Source organism: Rhipicephalus sanguineus, chromosome 4 (assembly GCF_013339695.2).
Source record: "Rhipicephalus sanguineus isolate Rsan-2018 chromosome 4, BIME_Rsan_1.4, whole genome shotgun sequence".
NCBI lineage: Eukaryota > Metazoa > Arthropoda > Arachnida > Ixodida > Ixodidae > Rhipicephalus > Rhipicephalus sanguineus.
The window spans coordinates 138,719,568-138,740,702 of record NC_051179.1 but is presented as its reverse complement, the minus strand read 5'-3'; the positions used below and the strand labels follow the sequence as shown (position 1 = coordinate 138,740,702).

General features: G+C 49.6%; 2 protein-coding genes across 2 annotated transcripts; both read right to left on the bottom strand.

The window, feature by feature from the left end:
- Nucleotides 1-2,961: 2,961 nt before the first annotated feature.
- LOC119391631 (uncharacterized protein K02A2.6-like) lies at nucleotides 2,962-7,785 on the bottom strand. The gene is made up of 3 exons (XM_037659299.1): nucleotides 6,190-7,785; nucleotides 5,058-5,184; nucleotides 2,962-2,984 (listed from the first exon to the last, which is right to left on the bottom strand). Exons 1-3 carry the CDS (start codon nucleotides 7,783-7,785, stop codon nucleotides 2,962-2,964), a joined length of 1,746 nt encoding a protein of 581 aa, XP_037515227.1.
- A 5,185-nt stretch (nucleotides 7,786-12,970) lies between these two features.
- LOC119389024 (uncharacterized) lies at nucleotides 12,971-20,457 on the bottom strand. The gene is made up of 2 exons (XM_037656318.2): nucleotides 19,563-20,457; nucleotides 12,971-13,207 (listed from the first exon to the last, which is right to left on the bottom strand). The coding sequence occupies exons 1-2, from the start codon at nucleotides 20,325-20,327 to the stop codon at nucleotides 12,971-12,973; spliced, it is 1,002 nt and encodes a 333-aa protein (XP_037512246.2). The 5' UTR covers nucleotides 20,328-20,457.
- Between the last annotated feature and the right edge of the window lie 678 nt (nucleotides 20,458-21,135).

Below are 21,135 nucleotides of genomic sequence, written 5' to 3'. Positions count from 1 at the left end.
TTAAACTTATCAGCCCACCTAAGTTTCTGTCTCCCTCTTGCGCGTTTGCCTTCTCTTGGAATCCAGTTTGTTACTCTTAATGACCAGTGGCAATCTTGTCCTTCCCATGTCCATTTCGTCTTGATTTCGACTAAGATATCATTAACAACCATTCGTTCCCTGACCCCCTCTACTCTTTTCTTGTCCCTTAAGGTTACAACCATCATTTTCATTTCCATTGCTTACTTCCTTGTCCTCAATTTAAGCTGAACCCTCTTTGTGAGCCTCCAGGTTTCTGCTCCGCAGGTAAGTACCGGTAAAATGCAGCTGTTATGACCTTCTTCTTGAGGGAAGGTGGTAAACTGCCAATCATGATTTTAGAATACCTGCCGAATGTGCTCCGCCCCATTCTCTTTCTTACAGTTACTTATTCTTCTGGTTAATCATATGTATATGAGTAGGTTTTTATAAATATGGTACTACATGCATGTATACGTATATAAAACCCATACGCAATAGTCAACAAAAAAGTTCTCCGAGGCGCGCCACCGTGTATTCAAACGTCGGGCCCTTTGGTCAACAGGCCGACGCGTTGAACTCCTCCACGCAGTATACGTCTTCCAGCATACTAACGGTGAGCCATTTATATACAGGATTTAACGCTGGCAAACGCGGAGCTTTAAGGCGTTGCACCCTGGAGGAGGAGGAAGAAACTCTATTCAGAAAAAAAATTAAGTGCAGGCAGTTTGGTCGGGCCCTCAGACTAGGGCTCCGCTGACACGAGCGGCTCGCTGGGCCTGGTCAAGCAAACCTATTTGGATCTGCTTGTCCTCGTCCGCAAGCCATGCCTCCCACTGCCTGTGAAACATGTGTGGTTGCTTAGTGATGTGTGGGCTGTCAATGTGTTTGGGCCTCGGGGTGCACTCCCATGTTAGTGGCTGAGTGTTGGCGCTTGTGAACACCACGGACAGCTATCTTTTAAATCTTGCGTTCGTGGCAAAGGCTTGTTCACTATCGCCCGCGAGATGGCGTAAACAGCGCAGACTAAAAGTCGTCGCCCCACTCCTCTTTCGGCGGTGTTGGGATGTGCGCTTCCGGCAAGCACTTTGACCTGCCGGGCGTGGTCACCGTGCTAACGCGCTTATCATTTGAGGGGGAGGTTGATACGTGTCGTGCTTTTATCGCAAAGTTTGCGTTGAAGTTACAGGCCGCAAGAAGGTCACTGCGCTCGCTGCAGCGGCTGTCTTTTCGAAAGGAGTGAGCTACTCGCTAGAAAGGCAAGGTGTGGTTTAGTTGGTTGTACATAGTCGATACTTGCAGCCCTGCTGAAACGCAACGAAGGACGGACGAAGAGAACACGCTATTATACATAGGAGCGCGAACTAACAATGCACTTCAGAATGGCTGTCAGTTGGGCTTGGTGGTTCATGATATTAAGGGTTGAATCGCGCAAATGAGACAGGGACTAAAAGAAGAGACGACAACACACAGAGCGCAAACTACCAAAAAAAGTTTATTTCCTGAGCACACGCGGTGTGGGAAAGTCTACAGAGTCTACGTAATCTCGTCATCATCATGGTTCACAGATTTGTAGAAGACTTTCTCATCCTGTTTGACAAAGACCACGTAGGTAACCAGCCATACGCGTTAGACATTCTTTCTCGTTTTGAAGATAGCTTTAAGCCCCTAACTCTCACGCATGAAATGCCTGATAACAATGTGATCAAGTTCCTCGACATCATGTTCACCTTCCACACAGATCATTTTAGTTGGCGCTATCAACCTCGATGTAATAAACCTGTCCTGCCATACAACTCGGCACACTCAAAATTAGTAAAAAGATCAATTGTAAAACTTTGCTTTCATAATGCTCTATCAAAGTCATGCGAGCATGAAGTTGCGGTTAGTTTTGACCACCAGTCCGACCGGCTATCTGAAGCAGGTTATCCTTTAAGTGTGCAATCCTCTGTTGCTGATGTGTTGCTCAGAAAGCATCGCCAGACGCCCTCAACTTAGCAGTCCTTAAAAACTAACGCGAGAAAAGTTGCCGTCATACCACACTTCCACAAGATTTCACACAATTTGAAAAAGTGGCGGAACGTTCCAACGTAAAAGTAGTATTTTAAGCGCCGCGCAAACTCCTGAGCCTATGCCACCGCAATAATAGCAATATAAATTCTAATGCATGTACTAAGAAACACAATGTCACCTATGTTCCTTGCAAGAGTAATGTTGTGTATCGGATTCCAATCTCCTGTGGTAAAATATATATAGGTCAAACCGGAAGGTGTATTAATGACAAAGAGAACATAACAACAATGTAAAAAATGGACGTGACGGATGGCTTGCGATTCACCGCAAGACATGTGGGTGTCCAGCTGTGTTAAGCGCATGTACGTTTGTCGCATCACAGAACGATAAATTGACGAGAGAAATAATCGAAGCGAACATTGTTAGATTAGGTCCCGAATGTGTTAGCACGCCGTCTGTAAACTTATCTGGCAAAGAGCTCGCGTTTCTAAGAAGTTGATTGTTGTACTCACCTGGTGGCGTCAGAGCAGTGCATAAAACCTGTGGGCTCAGGAAATAAACTTTTGTTGGCAGTTTGCGCTGTGTGTGTGTTGTCGTCTCTTCTTTTAGACCCTGTCTCGTTGGCGCGATTCAACCCTTAATAACAATGCACCGAACGCGAACTAAACTATGGCACAGTTGTTCCCGCTAGTGCTGTCTTTAGCGGGGTGTTGTTTTCGCGGGTCCTTTTTTGTGTCTGAGCAGCGCGCTTCAAGTCTCGAGCTGCGATAGTTGTTCTCGTGTGTATACCCGTGCGTTCTTTTCATGTGTTCTTCTTTGCGCATGAACGGAGCTCTGCTAGTGCCGAACTGATAGCCTTTCTGCGTAGGATATTCCAACTTTTTGCTATCGCCTTCATTTCTTCGCCTTGCGGTGAAGCAGACTTTTTTCACACCTGCTTTGGTAAGAGCGTCAGATGCGCGCCTGTGTCCATTCTGCATAGACAAGTTAAGGAAAGTGATAAAGAACACGTCATTCCAAGCAAACTGGTCTGAAAACCGACTGAGCGCGATCATGACTACCCTCTAGTATGGCTCGCACGCCACCGACAGATAAGTTAGAGAGCTACGTTAATTCGTTTTTGGAGAGTGTCGGGCCGCACGACTCCCCAGGATCAAGTTAAAGTGCCTTTTTAAAGAGAGTTATATATGTGACAGTCACATACAAATAAAAAAGGCGTCAATTGAATTTTGTTTCTTAGCGTGCACCAAAGCAATTAATTTTCCAGAAGTGTTGTCACGCACATCAGTGGTAGTGACAAAACGTTCCTCATGAGCTTCTACAGAAGCCTCTTACTCACATGCCTTGAATAAAGAGCCGTACTTCATCAGCCTGCCACACGAAACGCTTTGCAGATTCTTGGCCTTCCCGTCATCTAGGTATTCGCCATTCCAGAGTTATTTTTAGGACAAACCCGGCAGAAAACCATTACCTCGAATCAATTCAGCGGTCGCTTCATTTGAAGGGAACGAACACAGCCTTTGTGTGTTTTTAGGTGAATGCCATCAAGGAACATCGCACATGCTCTACTATAAATGTGTGCAGCTCGCACTTCTTTTCTAACCTCCAAGCAGTGAGAGAGCTCTACTGACTGAGTTTAAGAGGTCACTAAGGTAAGAGGTCTGGCAAAGACAATCGGTGCCCCACACCTTGGACACCATCTGATGACTCCCGCTACACAGCTCCCGCCGTGCGATGGGAACATATACATCGCTCCTCTTCGTTGCTCTCTGTCTCGTGTCTTACCTTGCACTGTGATCAGAATTTGAAATGGAATACCAACTAGCCCGTACTCAGAACTTGCTTCAGTATATACAGGGTGCCCCAGCTAAAACTAGCCAGAGTTGTAAAATAGGTCGACGCACTCTATGACTACACGACGAAATTAACTATTGAATGCAGTGAATCATGCTATTTTATTTTGCTTAATTGCTCAGTTAAAGGAGCATAATTAACCAACGTTTAAAGCAACGAATATAGGGAAACTGAAGTAACGTAGCTGACACAGGCCAGAACCACAAGTAAAACAAGGTTTATTCCAAAGACCTGCGATCGTCGTCTTCCTCAGTCTACTCAGACCTATGTGCACGCGCCGTGCAGATGCGCTCAGCCGCAGTTCCGCAATTGGCGCGATACAGCACTTCCTTCCCCTAGAGTGTCTGGTGAGAAATCGCACTTTTTTTTATAAAACCTGTCCGGAACTCTTCTTTTGCGAGTTGAACGTCTGGGTAAGACAGGGTCTTCCACAGCGCTTGCAGGCTGGTCTGTACCCGCCCCTTCGTCTGTTTGTGCGCCGAGTTCCTTTGCGGGTAGTTGTTGTGGCAGCGAACCTTCATCGCCGATGTTCGTTTCGCTCTCCCTTGAATGGGTCACGGAGGCTTCTTGCTGCGCTTGCTGAGCTTCCCGAAGTCGCACCTGGTCGACATGTCGTCGCTGTTCTCCTTCTTCCGTATCAACAGTAAGCAGCCGACCCCCGCTGGCCGCCGTCACGGTACCAGGCAGCCACCTCTGTCCACAGCGGTTATATTGTCGTGACCAAACTCGTGTTCCAGGAAGAATCAAGCGGGAAGGTGGTGCTGCAGCCTTGACTGTCTCTTTTGTGTCCTCTCGCACCGGGAAATGAGCACTTAGTCTGGTTCTTGGTTGGGCACCTAGCAACATCTCTGCGGGCGATTTCCCGTCCTTTACCGGCGTTACCCTGTACCGAAGCAAGAATTTAGCAAGTCGACATTTCAGTGACCCTACTTTGTTCTTCTTTAGTGCTTCTTTGACAGTGCGCACTGCCCGCTCTGCTGCCCCGTTCGACTGCGGATAATAAGGGGCAGTTGTCACGTGACGGACATGGTTATCCCGAAAGAAGGTCTTTGTCACCACACTGGTGAATTGGGGCCCATTATCGGACACCACTGTGTGAGGCAGGCCGAAACGAGCGAAAATACTCCGAAGAACTTCCACTGTGGTGTCAGCCGTCGCTGTTTTGAGTGGGACTGCCTCTATCCATTTCGTACCTGCGTCCACCAGCACAAGGATCATGTGACCTTCCACAGGACCAGCAAAGTCGACATGCAGCCGAGACCAGCGCTTGTCAGTTTCAGGCCAACTTGAAGGAACCTGAGCTGCAGGTAGTGGCATACACTGCACACAGTGCGGACAACTTTTTACAAGACTCTCTATATCGTGGTCCAGAGCCGGATACCAAAACAACGCGCGTGCGAGGCTCTTCATTGCCGTGATGCCCGGATGGCTTTCGTGCAATTCTTCCAACATGAAAGAACGCGCTCTCTCCGGCAGAATGACACGATGACCCCAATAAACTAATCCGTTGCTCACTGTCAGCTCATCCCTACGAGTGAAGAAAGGACGGAAACACTGTTGTTCCGCACTCAGTTCTTCTGGCCAACCCCGCAGAATCCATGTCATTACTTGACAAAGCACTCTATCTTCAGCGGTGTTCTCTGCTAGCTTCTGGGGACATAGAGCAAACTCGTTTAAAGCTTGCGCGTGCAGCACGTATTCTACCGAAGAGCTTTCTGTTGCGCTTTCTTGATTAGTCAGAGGTAAGCGGCGCAAAGCATCGGCGTTACCATTCAGCTGTCCTTTCCGATATTCGAGCTCATACTGATACGCTGACAACAGTAATGCCCAGCGTTGGATCCTCGCTGCTGCCATTTGTGTAATGGGCTTGTCCTGATGAAAAAGCCCGGTCAATGGCTTGTGATCAGTGACCAGCGTAAACCGGTTGCCAAAAAGATAATCTCGAAACTTGGTCACACCGAAAACTAAGGCAAGCCCTTCCTTTTCCAACTGCGAGTAGTTTTTCTCTGCAGCAGTCAATGTTCTCGATCGAAAACCTATCGGATAATCTTTGCCGTTGATGCGATGAGACAGCACAGCACCCAAACCATACATGGAAGCGTCACATTCAAGCCGAAGTGGCTTACAAGGATCATAATGAATTAGAAAGTTTGCCTTTTTCATAGCCTTCTTGGCTTCTTGAAATGCGCTTTCTTGCGCCTGTCCCCATTTCCAGGCAACTCCCTTCGTCAGCAATGCATACAGTGGTGCTAGCATGGTTGAGAGGTTAGGCAAGAATTTGGAGTAATACGTGATTAAGCCCAGAAAAGATTTCAACTGGCTCACCGAAGTTGGCGACGGTGCACCTAGTATGGCGCCGAGATTGTCTTGCAAAGGATGCAGGCCTTTTTCGTCGATGCGGTGGCCCAGAAAAGTCACTTGTTTTTCTCGGAATCTGCATTTGGTTTTATTCAGCTTCAGGCCGCTGTCCTGCAGTCGTTGGAACACTTGTCGCAATACCGACATATCGTGCTTCTTTTCCGCGACAATAATGTCATCTAGGTAGACTTTCACTCCTGGCAGACCTCGGAGGACTGATTCCATGCGCCTTTGAAACAGAGCTGGGGCTGAAGCGATTCCAAAAGCGAGGCGATTGTAACAGTAGAGTCCCTTATGCGTGTTCAGCACTGCGATCCTTTTAGCTTCGGCGTCTAGAGGAAGCTGGTCGTATGCGTTACGTAGGTCCAACGTACTAAAGACTTCACCTCCAGCAAGCGCTGCGAAGATATCGTCAACTTTCGGCAGAGGATACTGTTCCAAGTAAGTAGCCGGATTCACCGTTAACTTGAAGTCCCCGCAGAGTCTTATGTCACCGTTCTTTTTCGCCACGGGGACTACCGGCGTTGCCCATTCAGAGACGCTGATCTGGGAAAGCACTCCTTCTTCCACCAGGCGATCAATCTCTGCTGAGACTTGGGCACGCATTGCATAAGGCACGGTCCGTGCTTTGCAAAAACGAGGCCGAGCGCCTTCCTTGATGTGTAGCTTAACGGGAGGCCCTTCACAGCAACCCAGTTTGTTGTCAAACAGCTGCGAAAATTCGTCAAGTAGGGCTTTCAACTGCGCATTCTGTTGAACAAAGTTTACACACGCAGCGCTGTTGGCGTCCAAAAGAGACACGCCGGCCTTGCCAAATTCCTCGATTGTACGCCGGCCGCAGAGGAGTGGTCCTTGACAGCCCACCACCACTAACGTACTGGTCACGGTTACTGCCCCAGACTTCACGTCCATGGTTAACTTGCCAATGACGGGCAGGGGTCCAAGAAAGCATGATAGCCGCAGGGCAGTTTTTGCGAGAGCTGGCCACCGCCTTCTGTGTCTCTCGTATACACTCACTGGAATCACACTCACCGGCGAGCCCGTGTCGATTATCATGCTCAGTTCCTGCCCTCCCCACGTCAAAACCTTCTCGAGAGGCCGCGAGACGTCCCTGTCGGTCGCACTGCGTGCCACCAAGGCAAGCATAAATTCTTCGCTCTCACTTTCATCTTCTTCTACGACATATGCACCTGACGTCCGGGAACGACTCCTGCGGCATACCCTGGCCAGATGACATTTCCTCCCGCACATACGGCACTTGGTGTTTCGATGGCGGCACACGTTGGAATCATGCGGCCCGTCGCAACGTTCGCACAGTGGACGACTGCTTTCTAGGTTGCTGCTCGGCGCCCGGGACTCACGTCGTCGTAGTCGCAGTAGGGCGTTCATGGTACCACTGCCGTTGCCCACGCCAGTCTCCCGCATGTCACGGACGTCTTCCTGTGCCTTCTCGGAAGCCCTGGCGAAGTCCTCGGCCTCTTTCAAGGTCAGCGTAGCTCGCGTCAACAAAGAACGCCGTGCGTCGTCGTCCCGGATACCGCAAACGATGCGATCTCGTAACATACGGTCCATCATACTACCGAAGTTGCAGCTTTCGGCTAGCCTCCTGAGTTCCGCGATGAAATCTCACACACTCTCGTCTTCCTTTTGCTTCCGCATGAAAAACGCATAACTGGCTGCAATTTCATTAGCTTGCGGGTTGTACTGATCTTCCAAACATTCCACAACCTGGTCGTAGCTTAAGGTGTTGACCGGGGTGCTTGGATTACGTCCTTGTAATATCCCTACAACGCTGTCGCTCAGCGAAGAAATCAGCAAGGCGCGGCGCTTCCCGGGATCCGTTACTTCATGTCCCTCGAAGAAGGCTTCAAGACGTATGCGGTACGTACCCCAGCTTCCCGCTGCTCCATCGAAAGCTGGTGGGCGAGATCCCATGTCTTCTGGTCGTCCGCCTTCAGCCGAAGATTATACCGGAGTAATATCCCATCTTCGTCGCCACTGAAGTAACGTAGCTGACACAGGCCAGAACCACAAGTAAAACAAGGTTTATTCCAAAGACCTGCGATCGTCGTCTTCCTCAGTCTACTCAGACCTATGTGCACGCGCCGTGCAGATGCGCTCAGCCGCAGTTCCGCAATTGGCGCGATACAGCAGAAACTATGAGAATTTTCTAGATCAGTTAGCAAAACGCCCTATCAGACAATATCCAACCTGCTGTCGAGGAAGTATTAGTGTTTTTCGTCATTCTATAGATGTCCACGAAATAAAAAAAATTACCGCTTATCACGGCCGCTTGCTCGCCGTGATTATAGTGCGGCCTTATACATCATGAAAGGTTACAGTGCACATAAACGGGGACAATAGAAGAACACACAAGGGAAAGCGCTGAGAGAGCTTTGTATTGTGTGTTCTTCCTTCGTCCCCGCCTATGTGCGCTGTAACCTTTCATGATGCAGTACCAACTAGCCCCCCAAACCATCGCCGTGAGCCCTAATGTACCCCGTACAAACGATATGTTTTCTTCGCGGCAGTTCATGACAGCGGTAATCAGATAAAGCGGCCCACGTGCTCCGGCGGCTGCTTGAAGCGCCTTCAGTCGTGCGCGAGAGCAACCACAGTAAAGTCCCTCTATCTTTCAAAAGTAGCGAAAGGTCTTGATCCAGCCGCCGCGCCCTGCGATAGGTCGGTTGGCGACACGTGACCTTTTCGCGTTCGCGCTCCGCCCAAAGGGTCCAGCGGCGGCAGCGCTTTGCCAGCGATAGGTACGGATCACTGTGTTTTCAAGCGTGGAGTGGGGCGATTTTAGCACGTAGAGAGTACTTCACGCGCCTCTGTCGCACTGTTGTTGCAAACTAGAAGCGTTTATGTACCTGTAGTTGAGTGGACGCAGGAATTCCGCGTTTGAATTTAATGTTTGGAGCGTGACGTGCTTGTATGTCGGGTCTCTATGCCTTCGGTTGCCTCCCCGCGCGGAGGATAGAAAAAAGCTTTTCTTTTTTATTTTCGTTCCTCGAGGTGACAAAAATATATGCTGAAGGACGGCCCAACAAAATCAGTCGCAAGACATTTGTGCCCACAGAAAACACCCAGATATGCGAAGTAAGTGATTTTGTAATGGTTATAACTTCAAGCAGCCTTTCGCCTGGCCGGCGTGCTTTTGTTCGTGCATAGGCATGAGCATTATCTCAGCAACGCTATTATTGCTTCGGCATTCTTTATGCCGTAGATTTGTGCGCAGTAGTCAATGGAGAGTCACACCCCGTATCTCTAACATTAAATTGCTCGGAACCCAATAAAGCTGCCTTTGTTTTTTTAACCGAGGTCGCTTTAACACTACAAGCACACAGGCAAATGAGCATTTGGGATTAGTTTTTTGCCACACCTTGCCGTCTTTTGCCGCACTGCTGTGTGCGAAATCGATTAGGACTTCTTCGTTGAAGCATTACGCGTGATGTTTTCCCTAGAGGACCAGAATGCTTTTGACATGTTCCAATAAATAATATTGCAAAACGCTGGGAGGAAAAGACTGAAACCATACATGCCGCGCCAAACATCTTTGCTGATTTGCCAAGGCAGAAGGAACGGAAGCCACCCTGCAAGCGAATGAGGGGGGATCAGTGCTCACAAAAAACTACTGAAGAAAAAATTTGTTATGAATTCATGCAATAAAACCCAGTTTTTCAAGAAGTACTCTTTTGTTCTCCTGCATCTCTACAAAAAGCCACCTAACACAGCTTTTCGTGTTGTCTGGTTTTACGGCCTGTACGTGTACACATACTCCAAATTTATTTGAAATGGCATTGGGTAACATTGCAACGTACCTTTACCTCTGCGGGACACGGAGGCAGCAGGGGTAGTAAAAGGGGGACGGCTTTGGATAAATGCACGTTCTTAAAAACAGTTAAACATTAAAATGGGCGAGGCACTAGTGGGCATGCTATATTTCCTAGATCTTGAGAGGTATCCAAGTTGCTGATATTAGTTGCTGATACTGCTGATAGTTGCTGAGATACTCAGTTGCACTGCATTTGAGGAATATCAGCCCTTCTCCTAAGGGAGGAATGCATGAGGAATATCCCCTCTTCTCCTAAGTAAACCTCTTAGAGTATAAAGAAAATGAGCTTAGTTAAAAATACCGTGTAACCGTGGGAAGACTTCCGAACCCTGACAAACACAGTCAAACCAATAATAGCGCGTGTTTTGCGCTACGCAATACAACGCGCTACGCGCTAGGTACCCGATGAGGTTTTCGAAAGTACCAGTACGCTGACTCCCTGCCTATTTTATACGAGCTAGAAAACAAGCACTTTTAACTCACCCAAACACCACCGGTTCTTCAAGTTACGCTGAATGTCAAAATATGCAAAGAAAAAAAAATGCCCTGCATGACTGCTGCTGTGGGGAACCCGGTCGGAACTTGCTTCGGAAACGCACGCGTTTTATTTCAATATTTAACGGGCTCCGTGCTCGTTATAGTTATTTTCCCTGTAGTTTGATAACTGATGAGCACCTTAAGCCACAAATTTTAATAATTTAGCGGTTCAAGCAAGCACAGAGTTCGGTTTCAGGCGCCCGCAATATGCACGGGAGCGAGCGGCGCGTCGTCTGCTATCGCTGCTCCTTGGACCCCTCGAAAGGGCGCGCGTGTAGTTGTCGCTACCTTTATAAATATAGGGACCTTAGACCACACTCTGTTTTCGCGTCATCTAGTGGCGAATAAAACAACCAGTCATGTAGGAGGAAGAGGAGGGGAGGTTAAAGGAAGGAAAAGACGGAACTTCTGCAGCCCTAGTTGGGAGCACGGCTGGGTGATATGCCCCCTTCAAAGCGATTACGCAAGAGGCCGGGCCAGCGACGTGTCATCTGCTGCTTGTAATCTGTGTTTGGCTCGCGGGCGCAATGGAAAAAGGGAAGCTCTGGCGCTTGGCTTTCTCGCGTTACACTTCGGCCGATTTAGAGCAATTAAGCGACAGAGATTCAGTCAGGTGAACTTTCGTTAGTGGTTTCCGGTTTTCAAATCTCGCATCGAATGCTGTCGGAAACCTTTTTCTGAGTAGAATCCCACTCAGCCGAGAACGTACTGACCTCTGCGAAGCGTTCACCCTAGATCACGTGGTGACGCCCTACATAGACAACTCCCCTATCAGTGCTGGGCATTATCCCGATACAAGAGTATCGCGATAGTATTTCAGAAATACTTTTGAGTATCTGTATTTCTGTATCGAGATACATTTGAAAATTGTATTTGTATCTCAGTAGTGAAATACTTTTACGATGTATCGCTTCTATCGCGATACAATGCAGGACACTGGTATCTCGTTACATTTTCGTTTTGTCGGAAATGAGCTGACGCGTGTTTCCAAGAGGTATGCCGGTTTTTTTTTTCATTTGTTTTTGTGACAAGACAAGCAAAGGCACGCCGCCGGTCGCCGACAGAAAGGGTGGCGATTGTTTCCCGTCAAGCACAGAATGACCCATGTGGTAAAGCGCGCGACGCCGCAGACACCAGAGTTGCGGAAGCAGTGTTGTCGGCCTCTGCCGACGAAAGTCGATGTCTCTCAAGGCCAGTGTAGCTCGCCTAGTATCTTTCGGGTGGCAAACTATTACTTCGTGACCCCCCGAGCGGATACCGCCTTGGAACAGACGCTTTGCAATGCTTCGCGTGCGTTCAGTTCTCAAAGCGGCGGCACTTCTAAAAGCAGTTTCCATAGTCGCGGCGGAAATGACTAGACGATGGCTATCTTTGTCGCGCTTTCAGCTACCTCTCCAGCGTGCCAGGGTGCGTTGCTAATTGATCAAAAGCGTGAAACGGCCTTTTGTGGTACCAGGCTCCCCCACTGCCGGAGGCGACTTCGCCTGTTGCGGCTTGCTGAAATGGGTGCTGGTAGCGTCGGTGGTAACATCTTTATTGAAGAGTGACCCTATCGGCCCGGGCGACGAGTGCTTGCTGTAGTTTCTGATTTGGCGCTCTGAGCAGCTGTCCCTAATGCCACGTCTGTTTGGAGAGCTTGCAGGAGTGACTTCGGAGGGCTTACGCCCTCTCACCCCCAAAGAACGTGATTTTAGGAAGCCAATTTTTGGACTGTGCAGTTTCGACATATTGGGATCCATTGCGCGTATGTAATTAGGACCAATCTATATGGGCAGCGAAATCCTTAGTCGTCTGACCCGGCGTCGACCGGGCCAGGTGACTGAGGATTCCGAAGATGGGGACCGACTTGGGCTTCTGATCGGTCAGAACGACCCACGTGAGGGAGGAAGTGTTTCGGTATCTAGATAGCCCTAGAAGAGATGTCGCCGCGCTCCAGGGCTATCCGGCTATGAAGGCGGTATTTATTATTTATGATTTGATTGTTGTTGCAACAATAAAAACACTACGTTAACACAGCATGTTTGGTTTGTTGGTGTTGCAACATTGAAAACACAACGTTACGGCAATGTAGCACCAGTAACGTTATTGGAATGTTATGTTTCACTGTTTAACGTTGGTTGAATTCAAACAACGTTGACTCAATGTTCTGCGTTACTTGGGGCGGAGAGTGAAGGCTCTGGAGGTCGCAGCCATCGCGACCGATCCTGCAGCCGTAGGGACCATCCTGTACCGCTCCCCTCCCCTGGCGCCAGCTGGAAGGGATCGCCGCGCCTGACACTTGCGGTCGCGCTCGCTCCGTGGCCCAATGTGAAGGCGGTGTGCGGCAACCACCTGCGCAACATCGTGGCTGTCGGAGCGTCGACGCCATCGTGTTTGTCAGAGCCCCTGACGGTCAAGGAGCTCAACGGCATTCCCGTCACTGCCAGGGAGCCTAAATTGGCGCAAGAGCGCCGGCTTCCTGCATGGCATCGACGGCGAGCCAATGCACTCGGACCTGCTCGAGGGCATCTGTTGTAGGTGCCGGTGCTTGCGGCGAGCAGTAAGGTCACAACAGCGAGGCTCCGGTTTGCCGGCAGCGTTCCACCTGAGCGCGTCTCCATGTGTGGTCTTCAGCTGCAAGTGCGGCACGCCAGACCACAGCCACTTGAATGCCGGCTATGCGGCCGCTTCTGGCACGTCGCCGAAGCATGCCAGCGCGTGGGCGACTCCATCAGATGCGGCCGACAACACCAGGCTGACACCTGCCGTCCTCGCTGCATCAACTGTGGAGGGGGACACGCAGCTGAAAACCCCGCCTTCCCTCGTAGGTAGTAAGAGAGGCGAGTGGCCATGCTCATGGCCACAGCACCAACGCCGCTCTCGAGATGTGCGGTTAAGGCTGCAGTACCCGAGGTGTCCCCTGAGATGCGCTCCTACCCTACTACTCAAGACCAACCTGTCCGGACCAACACCGCGAATCCCGGCCTGCGGCGCCCATCATCTGCGCCGCGGTCATTCCTCCTGCCTCCAGTGAGCTCCCCCAAGGCGAGTCAGCCTGCACCCCACCTGCCGTTCATGCCGAGGACCCAAAGGACGCACTTCCTTCCTTCCTTCCTTTCCTTCCTTTCTAAAAACCACTACCACCACAAAGTGCGTTGCGGGCGTCGCGAACCAAACGAAACGCCGACAGCCCCTTTACGACTAGCGAAGCCAGCCGCAGTGCACGTGCCAGCCCTGCATGCGCACGAGCTGCCACCGAGGGGTCAGCGCGCCTGCCGGAGTAAGAAAGCGAGGTTAGAGGTCAGTGGCTGCTCATATCGAGCGACTTCGCGTTCACCCTCTTTCACCCTCGTTCGCTCTATCGCTTACACCGACGCCATGGCGACGCAGCTCCACGGCCTTCCTAGAGCCCATTTTAAACTGTCTTTGGGCAACTAATACAAGTACAGATGCAAGGTATCCACTACGCCATATATCATAATTTTGGGAAGTACACTCTAAGGCAAAATTGCTCGAAAGAGGAGTAACGAAGCCCAATAGGCGCGCGCGATGAACGGATACCGTCGATGAGCAAGCGCAGAGGGAGGCGAGCCGTGTGCAAACCAGTTAGTCTGCAAAGGGATGAACCGCGCGGGAGATGCAGGCCGTGTGCAAACCGTTGTCAAGGGAACCTACCGTCCTATTTGCTCGGGTCAGTCTTCCCACTTGTGTTCGAGCTGGTGTGTTGGCGTTTGTGTCTTGCTCGGATCTAGGAACTACGCCTCGGTGTCTTTGATATAGGCACCGTACACTGACCAGAGGGAGCTGCGTCGCTCGCACTGGCCCGTGCCAAGTTCGCTGACATTGGCCGTTAGGGGCACGCAGAAAACAGACGCGCGAACGCGTCCCTCGTTTAGCCCGGGCACAGTCCGCCCACTAATGCAGAGAGGGAGACGCGCGCATCGCGTTCCATTTTGACCGGCCTCGTCTCAAAGTTGCTTTTTTTAACCGCTAGGCTGTGCGTTCTGGCGCTGCAGTCGCACGGGAAAACTCGACTGCACGGTGCCTATACACGTATGCGTGGGTGAGCGTGTCGTGCTGCTTTTACGTTTCGCCGCAACCATGAAGTGTGTAGCTGGTCTCGACACGTCGAGACACCGCGCTGCATATCTCCGGCGTAGTCCCGGCACTGCGTCGCCACTAGCTGTGTATTGTGGCCGAGAACACAGTAGGCCTATCGGATCCATGATTTCAGTCTGACTGTGGGCCGGCGCTAGAGTCTTTCACAAGTAAGTGATCATTCTTTATTCTCCGTACCTACTGCGTGCGCGAAATTGATCGCGATTGCCGGTAACAGACTCGTTCGCGTTGTATATCGCGCGCAAAATGTACCGGGAGGGCCGGCTTTGGGCGTCAGCTCGCCTGTGCTTTGTTACCGCCGGGATATTGGCCGCCATTATCGTCGGCCGCCCGGACGCTTGCTCACCGATGATTCGCCGTGGTGATGAGCTGCGAGTTCGCGATATTGGGCAGAGGCCTCGCCGCTGTTCTGTAGCTCGTCCAAAACGCATTGCGGTCGCCGGCAACGTGCTCGATGGCATGTTGCGCACTTGATATGCACCGGCATGGGTTGGCGGGTGCTTTAGCTAGCCGACTTTAGCTGCGCTTCGGAACTCTGCGGAAATTGGTCGCCATTACCGTCGGCTTCCTCACGCGGCGTCGTTTGTGGCGGGGGCTCCGCGTTCGCTAGCTGTACTGGTGCCCGCTCGAGGAAATTTGCAGCTCGGCGCTGTTTGTGGCGGGGTCTCCGTGTTCGCTCGCTGTACTGATGCTCGCTCGAGGAACTTTGTGGAAATGGGTCGCCTTTACCGTCGGCTTCCTCGACGCTCGCTCGCAAGCAGCTCGGCGCCGTTCATGGCGGCGGCTCGGCGTACGCTCGCTGTTCTACTCGAGATTCGCTGGCGGCTGCGGGGCTGCGGCGGCTTGCGGGCCTGCTCGGGCTGTACGACGCCGCTCGAGGAATACTCACCGGCGCATTGGGGCACGGTGGTTGGCGGCGCCTCGGCATGATGGCTGCGGCTGCCGCACTTGAACTGTTGCGCTATGTGGCTTTAAATGCGTCTTTGATGGCGTATGACAACACGGTGAAACTATTTACACGCCACATTTTAGACGTGTGTTTTAGTTCACCTTGCACGTATTTGCAATGTGCGTGCGTCTGCACCCTCGCTGTCACGTGTGACTAACTGTTTGCAATATTTTTGTGCTTTGCAGGATGCAGCCGTTGTCCACAACGAGCAGAATGCTGCGTGGCCTTGCGCATACAATGCCTGTCATCTATCGCTTCCTTTGGAGCAGCTTCACAAAAAGAACTGTACGATATATGAGAACGTGGCTGGACCTGTATTCGACATTTTGCAGTGAATTCAATGAAAGAAAGCAGAAATTTCATATGTATAGAAAAAAAAACATTTCATTGTATCTATCTTGTCTTTCGTTGTCGCATTGTCTGCGAAAGCAGTGACACACGCATGACTAAATATTTTTTCGCGTGTTCTTTTCCGCAGCATTTACTGCTCACCGTAAAACAGAAGCACGCGAAAAAAGTATTAAGCCTTGCGGAGCGTCCGGCGAGGTGCAACTGCGAGGTCTAACGGTTGCCTGGTAATGCGTAAATGTGACGACCGAATGTTAGTCCCTTGAGGTGATCTGTTAGGACTAACAGTTGCCCGGTAAGGTGTAAGAGTGAGCACTAATGTTAGTCCATTGAGGTGATCTGTGGGGACTAACGGTTGGCCGGTAAGGTGTAGATATGAAGACTAAATGTTAGTCCACTGATCGTCGGTGTATCGTCGGTGTATTGTTTCCTCTCATTCAATTTTTTCATGTCTGTCGGTAACGCCGACGGCGACGCCGGTCAACTCAGGAATGGACGCCGCCTAACAGCTGTGCTCCAACAGCGCTGGAGGCAGAATGGAAAGCTGATCGACTTGTTCAATTTGTAGATCGAGACTTCGCAGACAGCCGATTCTGTAGTTCTTAAACCCTCCCTGGTCAAACGCATCAGTCGTAGCCCTCTCGGGGAAAGAGGAAGGAGAGAGGCAAAGGGAAGGTAGGGAGGTTAACCAGGTTGCACCCGGCTTGCTACCCAACACGGGGAGAGGCCGAAGGGGAGGAAGAGAATAGAGAAAGCAAGTAAGAAATAGAGGACCAGCAATACGCGCACACACATTTCAGCGTTTCCTGCCCACAGTTAGACTGTCACCACAGACAAATGCAGATCCGTTCCTCTTCGGTTGTCTAAAGGTAGACCGGAAAACTCCGAAAACGTTCCCGTGCTGCAGAAACGCAATTGAAACTGAATTCCAACGAGAAAAATTACGCTGTCGCGTCACGCAAATGTAGTTTAGTCGGCTCAGTCCCAGAAACGCGTATTTAAACGATGGGAGAGAGAGAGAGAGAAAAACTTTATTAGCAAGTGTGTTTGGACCCCCCGGGTCCCTGGACCACTGCGCGGTCCTACGCCATGTCTACACGGTCATGCCTCTCACCGCGATGACATCGGCAGCCCGAGTCACCGCAGCAAGTTGCAACGCCGGGTCCCCAGACGAGAGCAGGACCTCCCATTCCTCCCAGCTGGAGATGGCAGGCTGTCCCTGCGGGGGAGGATCAGCAGGGCAGCCGAAAAGAATATGGGAAAGGGTGGCGTGAGGTTCGCCACACAGGGAACATTCAGGGGAAGTGCCACAGTAGTGGGACAACAGTTGAGGGGAAGGAATAGTGCGGGTCTGGAGACGTCTCCATAGGATTTGTTGGGAGTGGGTAAGGGAGGGACGATGGGAAGCGAAAAATAGGCGAGAAATGGAAAGGCTACTTCCAAGCACGCGGTCATGTCAGTGAAGCAATAGCTATCTTAAAAGTCTCAAGTGCTTTATTTTTGCTACATCTTGGAACAACGGTATTATTGACCCATCGTGCGCTTCACGATTCAATGATATATAAAAAACACTAACTGTTGCCCAACTGCCATGGAGCTAGGCGTGATGGTGCACACTATAATTGGCGAAAAGTAAACCGGCACGCATTCCGCATGTTTACCTTTTGTTTTTCGGAACGTGCAAGAACCTTATGCAACTCGGTCTTGCAGTATCCGCGCACCATTGCACGATGTACGAGTGGTGCGCGCCGTTAACAATTGCGGCGGCAAAAGTGCACCAGATGCAACCACCGCATAAACTGCGCACACCGGCCAACGCTCGCTTCCATGTTACGGTACACCACGAAGGACAGGCGCTGAACAGTTCAGCGCTGATCCTGTGTTGTTCTTATTATCGTGTTCTTTTTGCGCTGCTTTTGCCATGTTTATAGTCTGCTTCAGTTAAACTAAACCACTTTGCTCGGCTGCATAGATTAGCTGACTTTAGAGTGTTTTTGCTCTTGGTGAAATGTAAACTGTTTGCAATCGTCATAGCGAGTGTATTGGCTGCAGTGCAGTGCATCTTTCTTTTTTCTCTCTTGTCCGCACCCACCTCTGCCCCTTCATTTCCTCTTTATTGTAATGGGTTCCCTTGAGAGCGAAATCTTCAAAGCATTTACATTTCCCGGCTCCTTTTCCTCGAGAAAATTCAAGTGGACATCGGAATGCTGCAGCTGGAGGCTCTTCGATACTGAACATTTTATTTTATTATTTTAGCGATAGTTCTACCTGTGCAAGTACCAATGATTTATGTTAACTTACGGCTTTGGATGCATACTAAATACACGCAAGGGAAATGGTAAAACATGTTTATTTATCACACATTTGTCATCCCATACTTATGTTAGACGTTTGTTGTCACATACTTCTCTATCAAGTTAAGAGGTCAAATTACTTACTCCCCTAAGAGGTCAAATTACTTGACACTCCTCAACGTCAAGTGTCTTTGGCGCTCTCTTTGAACACTCCTGTCTGTTTTTTTTTTGTAAAAGTACTTCGGTGCGTACTGGAACACCGTAGGCACAGCGTCTTCTGACAAACGCGGGGTATCTCAACAACCTCACCGTTTATAATGTGCTGGTATGTCCTTTCGATGAAACTCACGTCGAAGTGCCGCTCGCAAACAACGCTGTCCCTCATCAGCTCTCTGTCAGCCCGCTTAATATTTCGAGCTCATTGCTCTCGCCTCGAGAGATCCTTCGGGGCTTTAAAGACCGAAAGCTTTTCCGAGCATGATCTACACCCGCCTTTACAGCACGGACGAAGCATGTACTTGCGCGATTTGACGGCATGGTTCGCAGAACACTTGGGTAAACAACAGCGAAAGGCGAGGCATCCGAACAAGGTGACGGCACAGCACAGAGAGAACAAACGAGCCAAAGCAAGCGCGGCGAGCACCTACTACTACACCAGCTCCCCTTGCGGCGGCCAGAACTTTCAATTGCGTTCCGCGCATCCCTCTCCCACGGCGAGGATGCAGCGCGCGTCACACTTCCCCCTCTAGCCAGTGGAGTGACATACCCATAGGGCCAATGGGGACGTTTTACAGCGAAAGCTGTTATGAGATCATTTCACCGGCCGTTTTTGGCGCCGTAGTTGTCCACCGCCGCCGCCGCCGCCGCCGGTGTCCGTAACCAGTATCGCTCGAAATAAGAAAAAAAAACTAAATAAGAAAAAAATTCCAGGATGGAACGAGGTTCGAACCTGGGCTCTCTGCGTGGGAGCCCAGTATTCAACCTCTGAGCCATGCCTGTTTTTTTTTTTTTTTTTTTTGATCATGGTATTTAATAGAATGCGTATGAATATAGTACACAGTATCACAACAGTAGAGTCACACTACTACAGACACTTAGCGACAATGAAAGTACAAGCACTTCCACAAAACTGGAAGACTAACTTATAGTCCTTCATTCCAGGGAGAGTTCTTCATCAGGTGTTGCACAGAAAATGTGGCGAGGCTAAGCACCTCGCCAATATTGTGTACCAGTCCGGTCTGAAATCAAGTTCGTCGTAAACTTCTTTTAAATTAATAACCATTCGGGTGAAATGTATACGTGACGAGGTGATAGGCTCTGCGTTACGGTCCTGCATTCGCGTCTTCCACAAACTGTGCATACCAATAACAAGGAACATATCGTACGGCACTTCATCAAGAGGTGTTGGCATCAAATAACGAATAGTGTACGAATTAATTTCAAATTCTTTCTGCAGAGTTCGCTGAAGGACATCCCAGAAAAGAATCGCATCTTTGCAGCTCACGAAGCAATGCTCTATTGTTTCAGGTACATCACAGAGACGGCAGTTGACCGAGGATACAAAAATGCCTTTTGTTTGTAACCATGTTTTTACGGGGAGTGTTTCAGAATGGAGTTTATAGAAGAATGTTTTTGAATTGGGAGATATATACATTTTTTGCACTCGTTTCAACACATCATGGCCTGGAAGATCAAAATATGATGATCGGTACAGCGGAGGTGGGAAGAGCATAGATATTAAGTCCTTATATAGTGTTTTGCGTGATACAGTATACAAATATTCTGTTGAAAATCGGGCTTTAAGAAATCGAACAGCACAGTAAACTTCCTCCATAAATCCCCACAGGCATGGGCGTGCGGATATGTTTGAGGAAACAACCAAGTCAGGGAAACAATTAACAAAGTTAACTTGCAAGAACGAACGAATGATGGGATGGGAATTGTCACGGAAAAAGAAGAAGCGTGAAACTGTTTGCCATAGATACAAATGTATTAAACCCAAACCACCGTCACTAACTTGTCTGAAAATGTTGTCACGACGCATGGGCTCAAAAGTCGAAGACCATATGAACGTTGCAAATATACGATGGAAGCGTTGCACGTAAGACCTAGCACAATGAATAAGCTGCAGCACATAGTAAAGCTTTGTTGCTAAAAAAGTATTACAAGCTTCGGCTCTCCCAAAAATGGAAAGGCGATATGGAACAAATGCCTGGGCCTGCCGTTCAATCAAAGGGACATGTTCTTTCCAATAGGCGTGCACTGAATCTATACGCATCTAGTGGTACACCAAGGTACTTTGGTGGAATGCGAGTCCAGTTAACCCCTGCAAACTGGTTCGGCGTACTGCCCCATGAGCCAAACCATAATCCTAAACTTTTTGAGGAGTTTAAACGAGCTCCAGAAACAATGCCAAATTTCTCAATTTCAGATATCGCATTTTCAACACTTGGTTTATCGGTGCAAATGATCGCTACATCATCTGCATAAGCTAACATTTTAACTTCATTGCCTAATATACTGAATCCTCGGATACGACTCGATTGTACTATGCTCAAACACAGTGGTTCAAGATAAAGGGCAAACAAAAGTGGTGACATTGGGCATCCTTGCTTTACAGACGAGCCAATAGCAACTGATTTTGAAAGGTGACCATTAACAATTAGACGAGTCGAAGAATCGTTATAACAAAGTCTGACTCCGTTAAATACTATGGAACCAATATTGACATGTTCAAGGAGAGAAAAAAGAAATGAATGACTCACACGATCAAAAGCTTTTGCGAGGTCTACCTGCAACATTGCCAGCTGTTTTTGACAACTGTAGCAGTACTGAAGAACTGTACGCATGAC